Below are 19,452 nucleotides of genomic sequence, written 5' to 3'. Positions count from 1 at the left end.
ATTACGCATTTCCATTCTGGAGTAACAACAATTACAGACAAAAACAAAGTGGTGGGGATTTGCAGAAAGAAAAAGTGGACCCTGAAAATAACTTAATTTTGTAATTGCTACATGTTCTATTAAAAAGGTAGCTTCAAAAGAAAAAATTGATTTGGATCCTACAAATTTATAAGACTGCATATGCAGAGCTAACAATAAGGTATAACCCAATTGAGGTGGATATTAGAGAATATGTGGTGGAGACCATTGGCCTTTGGTGCCAATCTGCTATTACGTATGCATCTTGGTATTAAATTGGTCTGAAAAGAGGAATTGGGTACATACCCATCTTTGCAAATTCCCCAATTTGTTTTTGCTATAGTTTGTAAGAGAAGGAAATGGAGCTAACAGTCAACTGGGTCTTGGGTCCTATTCCACTATCAACGCAACAGAGTTTAAGAGGAGCGAGGAGGTGTAGGTGGTTCCAGGAATTGGATGATGCATAGAGCAATATCACTTAGTCGAAGAATGTTGTAATTCTCTTTTTTTAATGGAGAAGCTTCTTTTCTCCCTCTGGAAAATCCTAGCTCGCACCTTCTCGTTCCTTTCGTAACCTGCAACATCCATGTGTTGGCAACACCGTAATGCTTGGCCATGAAAGCTCCAATGGAATTCAGCAGTGCCGTGACTGAATGCGAGTATGTTTCCATACAATCCTCCAAGCAACCCATATCATGGTGGTCAAAGGTTCCGCTGTTCATCATATTTGCAATTTTCAAAACGGTGTTGCTGGCATTCTCCACCGCCAACTCCATTGCGACGATCGCCAGTCCTTGAAAATTGGCAGCATGGCTAATGGGAAGCCTCTCGAGAGAGGATACGCAGAACTTGTAGTTGAAACTGGCTGATGCATTTGCACACAGCTCGCAGGTTGTGTTCACCAGATCAACACCAACAGGAAAGTGTTTCGGGTTCGGGCGGTGTCTTGAGAGTGGAAGAGGAGAACAGTTCTGTTGAGGAATCAGGATGACGAAGAAGAAGAAGACAAAGCAGAAGGAGAGGGAAAAGAGTGGAGAATGCAACATTTTTCTCTGTTGGATACAAATTAAATCCCTCATTTTATAGTTAGCTACAGTAAGAGGCTTCTACTTGAAGGGGCCTCTTATTTGAGGGAAGCTTCCTAGATGGTCATGATGACTGAGAATCAGGCATTGTTGCTCACAAACTTTTTCCTTAACAGCCAGAAAGGGGGATATCTCTGTTAGCTTTTAAGAAGATGAAAAAACAAAGGGAAGGAAAAGGAAACCATGCCTCCATATCTTTCCTATGTTGGATATGTTGTTGTTTGATTGATAGAACCATGCAAGCAGTTGTCTGATTTACACTTGTGGGCCTTTTTTTTTTTCCTAAAGGAAATTTCCTAGATAGTCACTGTCAAACAGTTTGGCATTTCCCAACTGCTCACTGGACCTCCACAACAGCTATTTTAAAACTATAATTGACATAAATAATATAACTAAATTATTTAGAAAGTAGGTTGATATTGTTCAGAGGGTAAGCATGACTAGTAGGCTAGATAGCAACTAGCTCTTGATCCATTAGGGCATTTTTGACATTTCATGTGTTACAGAATCAAGTATAGCATAAAATTTAATATGAAAATAAATATATTTAAAAATTTTCAAAATTAGAAATAAAAAAAAAAACCAAAGAAGCTTATTTAATAAAATATCAACTAAAAAATTATAAAAAAATTGATTTGATTTGAAAATTCTTAATAAAACAGAAACATTCAAATACAAAATATATTAGAATAATGATTACTTAAACAATTTTTTTTTTTTTTAAAAAATCATGAATATTAAACAAATTTTATAAAATATTTTATTATTATTTTTAAAGGGGGTGAGGAATTTTTATTTTACATTTATATTTTAAGAAATTTTACATTTATGCTCACAACTCCTTATTCTTACTCCCCAAATTATTTTTAAATTTATTTAGCTTAGAAGATAGAGATTTATTAGTCTACAACATATTTCAAGCAAATTACTATTTTAAGTATTGAGTTCCTTAATCTTATCAATCATTTCATTTTTTTTTTCTAATTCAAGAAAATTCAATTTATCAAATATCATACATTCAAATTCTCGAAATTCAATATAAGAATTCTTTCTAAATATTATCTTTTAGTTTAATGTACTCACATTTTATTTTATAGCTTTCATGGTATAAAGTATTATATGCATTTGATAAGTTATCAAATTCACTCTCTTCTCGATTACTATAAAGTTGAAACAATAGTATTGTGATTTCCTAATTGTATAGCTATCATAGAAGTTATAAAAAGCAACAAAATTTGATTTTTCATTGCTCTTATATCGTTAAATTCTTTCATTTGGACCTAAAATCAATGTTTTCATAATCAGATCAATTATTAAATTAAAGAAGTTATCAGTTCATGGTTCAATGTTTAGACTAATGGTTGTACTGTGGTTGAATTAATTACATCATTAATATATAATTTATGTATTATTAAAATAAAAATAATTATAATAAATTAGAAAATATATAAATAATAAAAATGTTTAAACACATTTCATTATTAATATTGATTACTTAGATTATAATAAGGATAACACAAATATTTATTAAATTATTAGTAATTTTAATTTTGTTAAATATATAAATTTTAATTATTAAGATAAAATATAATTTTTATTATTTAAATTTGTTTGGATTTCAATGTCACATATTTTACTATTTTCAAAATCATGAGTTTTTTATTTATGTCATTTTGATATTTATTAAAGATAAATCATAAATATTTATATTTATTTTAAATTTTGTAATAATGTATAAATATTTTTTAAATGCTTTTCTTTTATATAGACATAAGCGTATCTTGGTGGCCCATCATGGTTCACTTGTTTGACATTTTGCCTAATTGGAAATGTAGGAAGTAAAAGTAGCTTATAAATTTGTCATTCATTAATGTGTATTATAAGTGAGTTTTTAATTCCTTCAAGACTAAGGTAATATGAGACAATCTATTATAAGTGAACCACCCAAGTTGGCTCAATGATTCAAAGGTTGGACTATTCCGTTGAGTGGTTCAACTCATTTTTGGGTTGATGTGTTGAATTGAATTAGATCAAGTTTCGATCTAATAAACCAGTTTGATTCAATTTCTAAAACATTGCTCGAAATCACTCTAAGTTACTTGTATTACTTTTTTTTTTTTTTAATTCTTTTAAGACCAAGGCAATGTGAGGTAGTGTGCCCTTTTCCACTACAATTATAGCATTCCACTTGATTTGATTTAGATAAAGTTTTATTTTTTTTTATTTTACTTTTAGTCTTGGTAATATTCCTTTTTTCTTTCTTAGAATCATCTTTATTATTTGCTTTCTTTTAAAGTTTCACACATGTCTTGAATCTTTTGACAAACAATAATAGTTTAGATTGGGTGAGGTGCTTTTGGAGAGAAGCTTTCATGTTGACCCTTTAGACTTCTTTTACAAGTGGCAAGAATAAAAAATAACTTACTTAAAGTACCCCTTCTATGTAAATTGTGGGAGAGATAGTACTAATTAAGATTCTAATGTTGCCACTCGACAACAAATAACGAACAATTCAAAGGTTGGACCGCTAGGTGGACCATTTCAACTCATTTTTGGCTTAATGTGTTGAAATAAATCGAATTAGGCTTTAGTCAATAGTTCAATCAGCCAATTTGATCCAGTTTTTAAAACATTACTTGAAAAAGTCATTTGTATTACTTATTATTATTATTATCATTCTTTTAAGACTAGGGCAATACATGGCAATCTATTATAACTGAACTAGCCAAGCTGACTCAACAATTCAAAGGTTGGATTGCTAGGTGGAGCAGTTCAACTTAATTCTGACCTAATGTAGCGAATTGAATTAGATTGGAATATAGCCAATGGTCTAATCGACTAGTTCGGTCTAGTTTTTAAAACATTGCTCAAAATCACTCCATGTCATTTGTATTTCTTTTTTTTATTTTTATTTAAAGACTAAGATAATCTAACCCAATGTGCCTTTTTTCACCATAACTATAGCATTCCACTAGATTTGACTTAGATGAAGTTTTTTTTTTCTTTCTTAGAGTCATCTTTATTATTTGCTTTTGTTCAAAGTTTCATATATGTCTTGTGCTTTTTGGCAAATAATGATAATTTAGATTGAGTGAGAACTTGTTTATTCTCATTTTCAAACTCTATCTTTTTGTTTTTCTTTATGGAAAAATTCATGACATTTAGACTTCTTTTATAAGTGTCAAGAATGAAGAGTGACTCACTTTAGTTCACCTCCTATGTAAATTGTGGGAGAGACGGTATTTATTAAGATTCTAATGTTGTTGCTTGATAACAAATAATAATAGAATTATGAAAAAAAAAATTGATTGAAGATAGACTTCAACTTCAATACCAAGATAGACGGTATTCATTCTTTTCATCTTTATTTGCCTTTGAGTTTCTTTATTATACTTTTTGTTTTTCCCACAAATTTTTTCACGTTTTCTTTTCCACTCTATATATGTTATTTGGCTCCATTAACAAGTTACTTTACATGTGCAAAAGTATAAAGGTCCGTCGATATTGATTTGTAAATTTAAAAGGTAACCTTTTATATTTTGAATGAAAAATAGCAAAATGTGCGAAGAAATTTTTCTTTTTATAATTTTACCATGCAATTTCTTGGATTTTGAATACCATTGGTTTAAGATATAAAATTTGAAACTAATTATATATGATATATTTGTGATAGTTGAATGTTTGAGAAAATTAAACCTTTGACAAAGATTTAATCACGATCATCCCAAATAAAAAACTTTAACTTTGTGCAAAATTATAAATTTGGAACTGATTGTTTAGGAAACATTTGACATAGAAATGTTGCTCAAATCTTAGGTCCATTAATACTATTCCTAGGAGTGCAGCTCTCCTTTAATTTATTTCTTTGATGGTCAAACAAGCCATAGATGAAGCAACGTCACTATCTGATTAGCAGCATAGGCACCCTAGTTTAATTGAGAGGACTCCAAAGATGAAGCTGAAGTAAGAAGCAATATTAGATCAATACTACACAGCTGAAAGAGATGCTATGAAATATGTTAGAAAAACAACAAATCTAAACCTTATATATATAGGTTAAAGATTGTGAGATTCATATTTCTTGCAACGAAATATTGGATCAATGCAACATATTAGTGAAAGCAAGAGCAATTGCACACAATTGAAAGAAGTTGTTGTCCTCTTTTGCCAAGGGAGACACTTCACCTTTCCTTTCCTTGTAACCATCTTCACAAGTAGTCGACGCCTCCATGGCCGCACTCAACTCTATATTAGCCTTGTAGTAGTCTTTGTCCTTAAAATCATCGAGCACATCTTTTAACTCAGGGATGGCGTCGGAGTAAAGTTCATGACAATCTTTTAGGCAAGCCTTGGCATATGGATCAAACCCTTTCTCCTGCAAAAGCTTATTGCTAATGTACCAATTGATGTATGTCGCATTAGACAAGGCTAGCTCGACCGCGATGACTCCAAGTTCTTCAAGGCTCGCATTTGCACTCATGGGATTTGATTCAAGGCTCATGACGCATAAATTGTAGCTCACATTGGGATCATTGTCTGCAATTCTCTTGCATGTTTGATGGATGAGTTGACAGGAAAGCGAAGGATGGAAGAAGAGAAGAAGAGAAATACATGCATAGATTAGGACTAATGAATGCTTCATTTTTCTTTCTTTTTAGAAAAAATTTGTAGAGAAGGGTGCAAATATATATATAGGAGACAATGTGATTTTGGCAAATGAAATAGAATATTTATTTATTTATTTTTAAGCAAATTAGCATTGCTTTTTAACTGAAAGGTACCAAGATGATGTCATTAGAGGTTCTTTGCTTTACCCTAAAGCCTAGGTATGAAGAAGGAGACTAAGAATAGAAATGGAAAATCCCACAAGGCATCTATACATGCCTCAACCGTCTCACCAAGTCACCATCATATGTTACAACAAGCCACACGTCTCTCTCATCCACTAAAACAAACCTCACCTCTTTCTCATTTCATCTGCTCTTTTGTTAAAGCAAAACCCATCTTCCTTGTTCCCCACCTCATCTGTTATTTCCTAAAAAAAACTAGACATCTATCAACCCAATTTATTCACAAAATTGAAAAAAAGAAAAAGAAAAAAGAAAACATCCCATGTAGGAGTTAGGTTGATTTCATGGTCTGCTAAACAAACAAGCTGCTATTAATTTACCTAAGCACATGGGACCTGCCACCTGTCCATGGGTTGGTTTAATGGCTACTGATATGGGTCGGGTCAAATATGAGCCTGGCCATATTTGTCAAGCCCCCCCATGCCTTTAATGGGTGGCTCATGTTCATCCCTAGAATTTTTATCCATGGGCTTTCTTTGATGTGCTACTCATTGTGGGCCTATTGTTGTCCATACCATTTTCCCTATACCACAATTCACAAAAGGGCTATTTGATTTTTCTATCATGATTGAAAAGCCAACATCCTCAAAGTAAAGACATCATTTGGCTCTAAAATGTTAAAAAAGCATTGGGCAAAACCATAGTGGACCAATCACTAAGTGGCCTATTTGCCATAGGGCAATCATGTGGTTCTTTGCCCAATTCTTTTTCAAAAGCCCTAATTCATAATTATATTAAAAAGGAGCTTTTATAGACCAAAAATAAAATAAAATAAAATTAAAGAGTTAGATCACAAAGGGTTTGGGATTAATCCCATAGAAAGAGGTATTAATGAGGCCATGTGACCCACAACCATGTACCATAGGGATCCTTGCCATTTTTCCAAGGTGGGATCTTCTTCCATGGAAAGTTTTTTTCTTGTACACATTCAATTACTTCTTGAAAAGTATGATCATTGCCATGTGACAGCATATGAGATGAATCAAATTACCAAAAACACTTCCCTTATGCTTTAGTGGCCTCCATTATCAACTACCTTCTATCTTTTTCTAACAAAAAGAAAGCATAAAGTTGACACTCCCATCTCACATTAATTATGGGGTTGTGAATGCTTTTTTCCTTTTTTTTTTCTTAATTTTTTTGGAAAATTATTAATAACTTCATATTTTAATGATGAATACTGAAATAATATAATCCCATCTCTGACTCCAATAAAAAATTTAAGAAAAAAAAAACAAATGGATGATTTAGCATTATGGGCTAAATGATCTTATTAATCATGATTTTTATTTTTTATTTTTAAAAATTATTTAGTTAATTTTAATCATTTGATTTTGTTTATTTTTATTAAATAATCTGATTTTGTTTGAGAATTATTTGAAAACAAAAACTAATTATGTGATGAGACCATCTTTTATTATATTAATTGTATTAAGCAAGACATTGAATAATAAGTTTGGATAATTATATATATTAACTTGATATTACTTTTTAATTTAACTAAAATTAAAAAATAATATGGTAATATAAGATTAGAATTATTTATAACAATACAGAAGCACCATTGCTTTTGTAATTTTTTTTTAAGTATAAAATTAAGTAAATATTTGATAAAACTTAATACTTATTATTTAATAACTTCAGTCAAATTACTCTTAAATTATTAACTTAAAACTTATGATTTATTTTTTTACTTTAAGTATCAAAATTATTTAATAAAGTTAACTTAATATTTATCTTAAATCATTAAATTGACACATTCATCTTTATTAATTTTAACTAATATTTGTGTTAACTAATTTTAACTTATTTATTTTCATTAATTTTAAGTAATAAATTTATTTATAAAACATTTACACTTAAAAGGATTACAAATGTATAAAATAACTATAAAAAAATCTATTATAAAAAACAAGTTATGAAAGTCGAATCATAATTGTAAAGTATAAGAGAGTCGGTAAATAAAATAGAAAGGATTTAAGATTAAAAATAAGTTAATAATTTTGATTTAATACTTGAGTTTAAAATAATTTTAAGTTATAACATTAAAATTATTTTACCAAATATGTTTATTTTATTTAGTAATTTAAATTAAATTATTAAATCATATTAAGTTGATTTATAGGAGATGTTTGATAAAATTTAATATTTATTATTTAATGATTTAAGTAGATCTTAAGCTAAATTATATTAATTTAAAACTTGTTATTTAATTATTCTTTTAAGTATTAAGGTTGTTTAATAAAATTTATTTTAAATTATCAATTTGATATATTTAACTTCATAAATTATAATTAGGATTAAAAGAGGTCAAATAATAATGTAGGTTGTAGAATAATAAAAAAGATAGTGGAAATAATTAGTATAAATAGTGGTAAAAAAGTAAAATAAAAAATATATTGAAAAATAAGTTAATTTTTTTTTTTACAGTTATTTTTCATTTTAAGTCCCACCGTTAAACTATTTTATTAAATATATGTAATTTAATTAATAATTTAAATTAAATTATTATTAAGACACCCTCTACAGAAAGACATTTAAAAGTTTTTATTAAAAGACAAAAATAATTTGTAATTTTCGAGATGCAACCAGTGGGCTAGTAGGGGCTTCCAGAATATTGAATTTTGAAATTTAAAAATACATTAACCGTCGTGAAGTCATGTCCCACAGAGCTGCAAAACACCTCAACAACAGACACGTCGCCCCAATGAGAGCACACGTGTCTATTCAAATGCCAGGTGTCTTCATGGGTTTGAGAATTTCACTGTCTTCTTCCTCTTGTTCATGCAATTTCCCACGACGAAAAAGAAAGTGTGGTTTAGAGAGAGAAAGCGAGTAGTGTGGTGTTTTAGAGACAGCAAGATGTCGATATGGTCAGTAGTGGCTCCACACGATGAGATGAGAGCAAGAGATGTTAACAAAGTGGCGAGAGGGGAACAAGCTCCACGCCCAACTCTTGAACTCGGTTCAATCTCCCAAGCGCCGCCCCCACCGCCCAACCTACCCAAAAAGGTGGAGGAGATGCGGACTGCGCCGGCCGACTCCGGTTTCCCACCACCAACCAGACCCGCCACAGCTACACTCGGTACATTGAGTACCACAGGTAAAACTTCACTTTTTTTTTTTTTTTTTAACTATAAAAAATAAAAAATAAAAAAAGGAGAAGATTTTAGATTTGAATAAAATAATAGAAAAGGTTAAAAATTGTGAGGCATGGTGGCTGGTTTAAGTGCAGGCAGAAGAAGGGTGATGAGGTAGTGGATTGTGAGATGTTTGCGAAATATTATCGGGCATTGTGTCCTACCGATTGGGTATGTTCCTAAAATTCACTACTAAATATTCATGCATTTGATTATGTATATAATATAATGTATGATGGATTTTATATACATACACGTATATGTGTGTGTGTGCGCGCAGATTGTGAGGTGGAATGAACCCCAGCCCCATTACACATTAGTGTGTTTTCATAATATGGAAAAAAATCGAAATTAAGTTTATAAAATACAAATTTCAAACTATAACATTGGTTATATATATATATATGTGTGGGAAGTTACATACAATGAAGAAAGTTACATAAATTTTAAGATTGAACCTAAGGGGGTGTTTGGTACACGGGAATAGGGAGTGGGAATACACATCTCATTCCTTTTCTCTCTTATTCCTATGTTTGGATAAATGTTAAGAAGGCGGAAATGAAATAAAAAATTATTCCGGCAGAAATCAAATCCGACTCATACAACTTATGAGTCGGATTTGCATTCATTAAAAGTAGGTGGTATTCTAATTCATTAAACCTATTTGATAATATAAAATAACCTAAATTACTATTTTACCCTCTTATCTTGTTCTTCAAACCCGATGTTTATCTTCTTTGTAAAGGTAGAGATCCATTCATCATTCACTTCTTATCTTCTTTGCAAAGTTAGAGACCCACTCATCATCCAATTCTCTGCAACAAGTGATTCTTTCAAATTGAATCAATTAAACCTTCCACGATATTTAAAAAAAAAAAATCAATTTCTAATTTATAGGGTTTTGGATGTTTATTTTGATTGTTGGATCTACGATTCGTCATTGTTTGCTGCAACTAGGTTCTGAAAATTCCCTTCTACATCTTCGATCAGGTTTACCTTATTTTCTCTTTTTTCTTCTACTTCTTTATATGTGTTTATTCTTCTCTATAAATCGATTAATTTTTTTTTTATTAATTTATGTTTGGAATCTTTGATGTTTCTTTATCTTGTATTAATGGAAACTGGAGAGAAAAATTGAAATGGTTGGAAAAAGATTTTTCGATTTCACGTGTTTACAATATTGAAAATTTTTAATGGTTAGGAAAAAAATAAAAAGAAAAAAACAAACAAAAACAAAACTTTTGGTTTTTTTTCCTCTTTGTTTATTATTATCGGCGTCTTCCTTTCCTAGTTAAAGCTATGGATTCTGCCGTCTCGCAGAAAATCTGCTGCATTTCCGGCTCATTTTGGAACTTTAGCATGGGCCACAGTGAAGATCTCTTCATATCATTGTTATTTAACAGTAAACAAACCATTAAGCACCGAGAAACCAACATTGATTAATTTTTTTATTCCAGCTGCTATTGATTTATATCGGCCCAACTTTAAGTTTGATGTAGACAACCCAAGGAGGTTTGTATGATGCAAATCTCCCGACCTAAGCCACATCACATCACAACACCAGTGCCAATAAAACATGATTTTCATACCTTTCCAGATCCAATAAATTAGATTACCAAAATGACCGACCGATGGCACATAGAAAGATTCAAGCAACAGTGTAATAAAATATTTAGGTGGGGTTAAATTAAAATCTGCAACTTCAAGAAAAAGTCAAGATGAGCTCTGTACCATTGTCACTACTGATCTTCCCAGGCATTCTGTTGTGGGCATCTGATTAAGGCAAATTATGGACATTATTTAAACAACCAATAAATTTAATGATTAAAAAACCCATGATTGTGAGGTCAAACATAGAATATTTAATCTTTTTAATATTTATTAGTAGATATGGTACTTATATTGAGAACTAGAATGAAGTTTGTGTTTTTTTATTTCCTTTTTTGCAAATAAGAAATAAGTATTTGGTAGCTTTGACAATTTATATGTTCTTATATTTTTTTTCTCTTTTTTTTTCTTAGTAAAATATAATTCTATAGCTTTTTTTGCATGACAAATTATTTAAAATTTTGATTAAAAAAAACGAATATTTAAAATTTTTTAAGGTTATGGATTTTATCGGATATGATACTTGTTGAAAATTAGAATAAATTTGAATTCTTTTATTTCCTCTTTTGAAAATAGGAAAAACATTTGCTAGCTTTGAGAATTTAAATATTATAATAAATAATTTTTTTTTTGAAAAATATAATTTTATAACTACTTAAGCATGACAAATTATTCAAATTTTTAATAAAAATAATAATTGAATATTTGTGCATTAGGGTTATACGATTTTTTATGGTTAATTTTTTATTTATTGAGTATATATATATTTTTTAGTCTTATTATTTAATAACAAAAAACCTCTCAAATTTTATTTTTTTAAAATAAAAGTAAAAATAAAAAAATATTTTAAATTATATGTAAGGATATTATTGTAAATTTATTTCTTTTTCATTTCCATTCCTATTATTATCAAACATTGGAATTGAAACAAATAATCATTCCAATTTTGCATTCCTAAGTTCATCCAAATGCTAGAAATGGAATCATCAAATTATTCCATTCCACTAAGAAATAGGAAAGGAAACAAAATATTATTTCCATTCCCTATTCCGACATACCAAACACCCCCTAATAGTAATTGGATTCTTATTCTTTATTTTTTTTTTAAATAAAGTTTTTTGTAGGGTAAATATAAAAAATAGTTTTTTTTTTTTTTAAAAAAAATTTAGGTATCGTGAATTTATTTGTCATGGAAAAATGTTTTAAATTCTAGTTCTTGTGAAATTTGAAAATTTTAGGAGAAAGTAGAAGAAAAAGAGAATAAATAATATATTTAAAATTAATAAACTATTTTTATATATTTATTTAAATTTATTTTAAAGACAACGTTTTTTTTTCTATAAACAGAACCTAAAAATATGGTTTACTGTGGTTTTTTCCTTCTCATATGTTCTATTTATTAAAAGAAAATTGGTAAGGTGTAATGGCTTTTTTTAATTGGTGTTTGTGATTTTCTTATTTTTTAAATTATAAAATAATAAGAATGTTTGTAAAAGATAAAGATTTGTCTTTATAACTTTGTATCTCAAAAGGGTAATGAATATATAGTCCCTTAATATGCTTCCTTATGTTGCTCTGACACATTATATCTAGTTATAAGTTAACGTCATCCTTGCAAGACGGTGCCTTCTTTCTAGTCTAAAGATTGAGATGGATATACTATACTACAAAGCGAAATTAACTTGTAGTTAAATAAACTGTGTATAGCACAAAAAAAACATTTTAAAGAAACCATATAATCATTGCTCTTCTAAGATATAAAGTTTTGAGCACATAAGAGTTGGCCTTAAGAGACCAAAAACTTGCACATACATAAGGAAATGGTTAGATGCCAGTAATCTATTAAAAAAGAAGCAAAAGAGACATTAAGGGTTATATGCCTTGTTGACCGTCCTTTGGAACTTGTTGATGTCAAGTTCTACTAGGTCTTCATTTGAAAATTTTACAGAACTATAAAGTGAGTATAACTCAGTGAATGATTATATAATGCAAGTTTTAAGATGGTTAGTCTAAAATAAAATAAAAAAACGAGTTTTACCATGCATGTAACACTCAATGTAGATAATATATGGTATAACAATAAAGTAGGAATACAACATCGGACAACCCTATGTATAATCAATCAAGTGCATGCATGATCCACCGCTATGATGTCACTCCAACACTCGACACATCCTAATGTCATGCAGTATAATTGCTATAGTGCCCTTTCCTCCATTGGTATATATCATATATGTGTCCACATACGACATATATCTCATATAACATGGTGTCATATAGACACAATGCCCCTACATTTCTCAACATGATTCTCATACAAATTGCTTCAATGTCCCATCATCTCTCAGCACAAAAGATTACTAAGTCAATCGACTACAATATGTCCATACATCTCTATGACACGATATAGGTCTAGAGTATATTACAATAACATTCATAATAATAATATAAAGTACAATAATGATGGTACTGGTATTTTTATGAATAGTATATATTAGGTAAGCTCATATGAAATACTAAAGGGGTCATAATGGTTCCCGCTTAAAACCTAACCTCCTTAAACAAAACTTCCGTAAATTGTACTCATTTTTTTATGATGACTGAGCCATCTTAATTATTTATATACATATATATCAACGATACAAGAAGCACATATTTATTATAAACATAACATTTAATCAACACATCTTCAAAGCATATCTCATGATATATAAAAAATAATGAATACATATAACATTTCAAGCATGACATATATAATTCTAAAATCAATTAAAATCATGCATTATAAGATAACTCATTTTTAGACCGAAATTGCCGTAGACCTTCGTTATGACTACTCAAGATCTAATATTTGTAATAACACTGCCATAATAGTTTTTCATTCATTTCATATTTCCTTTCTTGGTAGGTGAACACCCTATTTATAGGAAACTAAAGTAAATAAACAAATGGGAGATTTTTCGTTAAGTGTCAATCAAAGGGAAGTGATTAGTGTTTCCTTTATTACATGGAAATGACCTATGGGATGTGCTTGATTCTTGCAGTTACTTGGTAGGTGCAACAATTTTCTGAGTCACCATGTCATACTAGGTGTCAAGAGATGAAGGCGGCTTGGTGTCCTCTAGGTTACATGTTTTCAACACCTCATACTTGGTTGTGTGCTTTGGACAAGTTATACTCAGTTACATGTTGTTGACACCTCATATTTGCCTAAATGCCTTCGACACTTCATCATTACCTGCATGCCTTTAACACCCTATACTTGCTTGCATGCTCTTCGACATCTCATACTTGCATACATGCCTTCGACACCTCATCCTTGTTTAGATGCCTTCGACACCTCATACTTGTCTCCTTGCCTTCAACACATCATATTTGTCTGCATGCCTTCAACATCTCATACTTGGTTGCATGCTCTCGACACCTCATACTTGGTTGCATGCTTTTAACACCTTATACTTGGTAAGGGATAAAAAAAGAAGGTGATGTTTTTACTTGCTTAGTAAAAAGGTGATTAAAAAGAAACTTCAAAAGTATTATTATTAAAACCAAGGTTGTTTTGACCACAAGTTTTCTTCATGAAGGATGCTTTTGAAGTATTCCTTTTAATCACCTTCTTGTTTATCCCCAAGCATGCAACTAAGTACGAGGTGTCCAAGGCACGCAGCCAAGTATGAGGTGTCCAAGTATGCAATTAAGTACGAGGTGTCCAAGGTCTATAACCAAACATGAGGTGTCCAAGCATGTAATCAAGTACGAGATTCCAAGGCATGCAACTAAGCATAAAGTGTCCAAGCATGCAACCAAGCATGAGATGTTGAAATGACAGGTTAAAATACCATAAACATAAAGGATACCAAGCCATTGTGAACAATTGACACCTAATAAGTATGTTGACTCACGAAGTTACTTTATTTGTAAAGTAGTTGTAAGGATTAAGTAGGTCACCACGTGTCTTCGCCATAAAATAAGGCAGACACTAATCTACTTCATTTGGATGACACCTAGCTAAAGTATGCAACAAGTCACCTATGGGCTTGCTTACTTAGATTCTTACAAATAGGAGCGTTTACTACAAATAGGAGTGTTTACAAAGGAAAGGAAGATAAAATTGTGAAGAAACTCATATAGTGTTATCATTGCGAAGTAGGATATTTATTTCACGTAACAGAAGTGCTACTACAATTATAGTTAGGAATTCTTATTGTTAGTGATCTTATAATGCATGATTTTACTTGGTTATAGAATTATGTATCTTATGCTTTAAATGTTATATGTATTCATTATATTTTTAAATATCATGAGATATACTTTAAAAATGTGGTAGTCAAATGCTATGTTTATAATAGATATATGTTCTTTGTATCCCTTATATATGTGTATATAAATAGTTAAGACTATTCGGTGATCATGAAGGGATGAGTACAATTTAGGGAAGCTTTGTCTAGGGAGGTTGAGTTTTAAGCGGGACCAATGTGACCTCTCTAGTCTTTCCTGGGAGCCTACCTAGTACATACTATTCACTTGAAATCATTGGTACTATCATCATGGTACTTTACATTCTTACTATGGATGTGATTGTTATATAACTCAGATCTATATTGTGTTGTAAAGATGGAGTGACACATTGTAGCCGGTGGACTTTGTGATCTTTGTGCCAAGAGATGAAAAAGCATTGGAGAAATTTGGATGAAAAGCGTATTGAGAGATGTAAGGGCACTATGTCTATATGACATCATGTTATATAAGATATATAACGTTTGCAAATGCATATGTGATATATGCCGATGTAGGTCGGAAGGGGCAGCACTATAGCAGTGATATTAGGATGTTTTGAGAGTTGGAGTGGTATCATAGCCATGGATTATGCATGTGTTTGATTGATTATACATTGGGTTGTCCAATGTTGTATGCCTATTTGCTATACTAAATATTATCTCTGTTAAGTTGTTACTTGCATAATGAAATTTTGTCATTTTGGATTGATTATCCTAAAACTTGCATTATACTATCATTCAATGAGTTACTCACCTTGTAGTTCCCTAAATTTTTCGGATGAGGATCTAGCTGAGCCAGATATCAAGCAAGTTTTGGATAATGAATAACAAGACATATAGCCATTTTCGCACATTTGTACAAGGTTTGTAAAAGGGCCTTAAGGCTACTTTTGTGCACTAAAAACTTTCCATGTCGAAAGGTTAATGAATATCTAATTTCGTAATTATGTTTCCTTGTGCTAATCCAATACATTATATCTAGTTACAAGTTAATTTCCTTTTGTAAGATAATATCTTCATCTTAGTCTTTAAACTTTAAAGAAAGCAAAGTCTTGTATGGATGATGTTCGCAAGGCCGAGTCGTCACAATTAGTATAAGAGCCTGATTTTCAATCGAAAATGTATCAACGAGGACGCTAGGTCCTGAGGGGGGTGGATTGTAGCACGAAACTATTATTCATATTATTTAATACAATACAAACATATAAGTATTAACCCATAAGGAATGATATTCAAGTAATTTTACCTTTTAATCTAACCCATTTTCCCGACTCCATCCTCCATTCCCCACTTCATCCCATTTTGCCCATTTCACTCCCATATCACTTGTAGCCCGATTTTTACATTGATTAGTAAAAACCTCTCCATGTGCTATGCGGAGAGTGGTTGGCACATGGGGCTAGTCCCATTCATAACCCTTTTCCGTTTTTTATTTTGAATAAAAATAGTATTTATCAAATAAAAATATTAATAATTACAAATTTTAATATTTACCAAATATATAAGCTTAAGAAATAATTTTTTTCCTAATCTAAACTTGTATTTTTGTTTTAAGAGAAAAAGTACAAGTAACATAATAAAATTTGTAAACACAAATTTCCATTTATGAAATTTAAAATTAAAGAAATATCAATAAATTTATATTTAAACAAATGTACTTACGATATTGTTTATAATAAAAAATATATGTAATTATCTTATTTCGTCTTTTATGAGAGTAAAACAACTCTTTTCTTTTCTTTTTTTAAATAATTTTATTTATTTATATAGAATTATAAATAAAAATAGATAGATTTTAAAATACAAATATTTATTTGAATTTAAAATTTAAGTTTTTAAATTTTTTTTAGACGTGATAAAATTGGGATTTACTTTTTTTTAGTTGTTTATAAATGTCTTACTTCCATACCTAGCTTTATTATTATTATTATTATTTCTAGAAGACTGTAATTGAAGTATAATTTATTTTTAGTTTAATTTAATATGATTTTGAAATCTCATCTAAATAGAATTATTATTTTTATTTTCTAAAAGTTTAGGAAATATTTCTAAGAAATCATAGTTAAATAGAATTATTATTTTTTTCTGAAATTTTAGGAAAAAATATTGTTAAATAAATCTTATTTAATTATGCCATACTCACCAACATATGTTTATTTATTAAATAATAAAAAATTCTTAATTATTTTAAATTTGATTTATAGATTTTTTAATTATAGAATAAATATATGCATAGAATTGTCTAGAGAGACTACAACATATTTTTAAATACAAATGCTAAAAAGTTTTAAAAAATTATTATTTAATTTTACATATATATATATATATATATGTAATATTAATTGTATTCCCTAGTTGTCAACTTGCTTTGCATGTAGAACAAACCTAATAGTTATTAAAATTTTGATTACTTTATTTTTTAAAAATTATAATAATTTTAAGAATATAAATTAAAATTTTATTTTTGGTTAGAATTTCTGTATTTTATATGACCCAAATTTCATTTTTAAGCTTGTGTATTGACTAAGAGCACAATCATAATGGATGTACAATGGTTTAGGAAGGAGCTATGTCATATGATCCCAATTTCATTATCAACATAGGTTAAGAAAAATAGAGAGACCTAAGTTGGAACTCAGTTGACATTAAAAATATTTGCAGGAAGGGAGGAGATAATCTTTATATTTACTATTTAGTTATTAAAAATTATAAATATAAATATTAATTTAATATTTTTACCCCTTGTAAAATAAAATAGTGATTGAATGTGAGGTAGGGATAAAAAAATTGATGGTGAAATTTTTTATAAAAATAATAATTATATTTTATGTTTATAAAAGATGAAAGTTACTTTTTATAATATGTAATTATTTTATCCAACTTAATAAAATCACTCTTGATATTATTAATATTAAAAGGGTTATATAATATTTATATTTTTACCCCTTGTAAAATAAAATAGTGATTGAATGTGAGATAAGGATAAAAAAATTGATGGTGAAAATTTTTATAAAAAAAATATTATATTTTATGTTTATAAAAGATGAAAGTTACTTTTTATAATATGTAATTATTTTATCCAACTTAATAAAATCACTCTTGATATTATTAATATTAAAAGGGTTATTCAGACATAAGGATTATGTAAAAAATAGTTTCGAAATTGGACATGGTCCATTGTGGATTATTTTTTTGTCTTTTTTAATTTTCCTACAAAAAAAGCTCGCTTCATTCTCATTTTTGCTACCTAATTCTTTTTTTGAAAGCTCATGTTGTTATTTCTTTCTCTCTCTTTTAGAGGTCCATGGAATTTTCTCATCACCATCCATATCATGAAACTTTTTCATTTCTAACTTAATCTTTATGTGAGCATTACGACTTGTTGATCACTTTTTAACAATCACCATGATTTCTTTTGTCTCTCTTCTTGTCATTGTTTTAATTGGTCTCTTTCTTCACAACAATTTTATTGGTCTCCATCTCCACTATGTTTCATTTATTTCTCTTACCATTGCAACTTTGTCTTCATCTTACCGTATGACAAGTTCAACTAAAATTATTCAACTTAATTCATCTATAAAAAATTATGTAGTATTTGTTTTTCAGTTAAATAGAAGAAACTAAATATTTTGATTTTTTATATTCAACCAAAAGTAACTAATTAATATCAATCAATGCAAGTAAAGTAAATTTGTTATCAAAACCATTTTTTTTTAGTTAATTGAGCCTTTTTTATTGTGTTTTCTTATGCTTATTTTTACAAATTGTTTTTTAGTTAAATAGTTTTTAAATATTTTATATAAATAAGGGTGTTTGGCGAGTTTTTTTTTAAAATATTTTCTAAAAAATAAAATAAAATAAAATAACAAAAAACTTGTATGGGTAAATTGTTTTTAAAGTGATTTTTTTATTTGATTTTCTAAAAAGATTGTAAATTCAATTTATATAATATTAATTAATTTTAATTCGAATTTTACTAAAAACAAAAAAAAAATTTTAAAATATGGATAACATTTTTTACGGATAATGGATTTTTAGTTAAAAATGAATAATAATGATTTAAAAATACTAATGGCTACAAATAAAGTTTTAACTTTGTAACATGTAAATGAGTCAAACTTTTCATTATAAGCACATATTTAGTACTCAATTACAAATATAGTATATTTGAATATTTTGATTTAATTTATAATTAATTGGATTCAGTTTTTTGAATTTCAAATTATTCTTAAATTTTTTAAAATTTATTAAATAATTAAATTATGGATTATGTATGATTTAATTTAGAATATATTTGCCTAATGAGAAAATCTAAAAAATATAGTCATGTTTAGAGAAAAAAATAGTAAAGTCATTACTCATAATATATCAATTTTGTTTATTATTTTTTGTCACCATTAGATCTATTTTTGAGTGCTAGAATATTTTTAAAAATTATTAAAATTATTAATAAATTCAATATAAATTGTTATTT

General features: G+C 28.8%; 3 protein-coding genes across 5 annotated transcripts; 1 reads left to right on the top strand and 2 right to left on the bottom strand.

The window, feature by feature from the left end:
• Positions 1 to 434: 434 nt before the first annotated feature.
• LOC104882452 (putative invertase inhibitor) lies at positions 435 to 1,064 on the bottom strand. Its single transcript, XM_010665738.3, has one exon. It carries the CDS (start codon positions 1,062 to 1,064, stop codon positions 435 to 437), a length of 630 nt encoding a protein of 209 aa, XP_010664040.3.
• A 3,782-nt stretch (positions 1,065 to 4,846) lies between these two features.
• LOC100250600 (putative invertase inhibitor) lies at positions 4,847 to 5,877 on the bottom strand. Of its 2 annotated transcripts, none has more exons than XM_019225762.2 (2): positions 5,289 to 5,877; positions 4,847 to 5,098 (listed from the first exon to the last, which is right to left on the bottom strand). In XM_019225762.2, the coding sequence occupies exons 1-2, from the start codon at positions 5,743 to 5,745 to the stop codon at positions 5,091 to 5,093; spliced, it is 465 nt and encodes a 154-aa protein (XP_019081307.1). In that variant the 5' UTR covers positions 5,746 to 5,877; the 3' UTR covers positions 4,847 to 5,090. The 2 variants fall into 2 exon arrangements, with proteins under 2 accessions (XP_019081307.1, XP_002282311.1); XM_002282275.5 differs by having other exon boundaries at positions 4,847 to 5,061; positions 5,289 to 5,838.
• Positions 5,878 to 8,742: 2,865 nt separating this feature from the next.
• On the top strand, positions 8,743 to 16,233 carry LOC132252816 (uncharacterized). 2 transcript variants are annotated; one of them, XM_059734124.1, is made up of 2 exons: positions 8,743 to 9,056; positions 15,769 to 16,233. In XM_059734124.1, the coding sequence occupies exons 1-2, from the start codon at positions 8,816 to 8,818 to the stop codon at positions 15,804 to 15,806; spliced, it is 279 nt and encodes a 92-aa protein (XP_059590107.1). In that variant the 5' UTR covers positions 8,743 to 8,815; the 3' UTR covers positions 15,807 to 16,233. The 2 variants fall into 2 exon arrangements, with proteins under 2 accessions (XP_059590107.1, XP_059590108.1); XM_059734125.1 differs by having other exon boundaries at positions 8,745 to 9,056; positions 16,053 to 16,233.
• The last annotated feature ends 3,219 nt before the right edge of the window (positions 16,234 to 19,452 follow it).

Source organism: Vitis vinifera, chromosome 2 (assembly GCF_030704535.1).
Source record: "Vitis vinifera cultivar Pinot Noir 40024 chromosome 2, ASM3070453v1".
Classification (NCBI taxonomy): Eukaryota; Viridiplantae; Streptophyta; class Magnoliopsida; order Vitales; family Vitaceae; genus Vitis; species Vitis vinifera.
The sequence above is the reverse complement of the archived record's forward strand: the minus strand, read 5'-3'. Positions and strand labels throughout refer to the sequence as shown.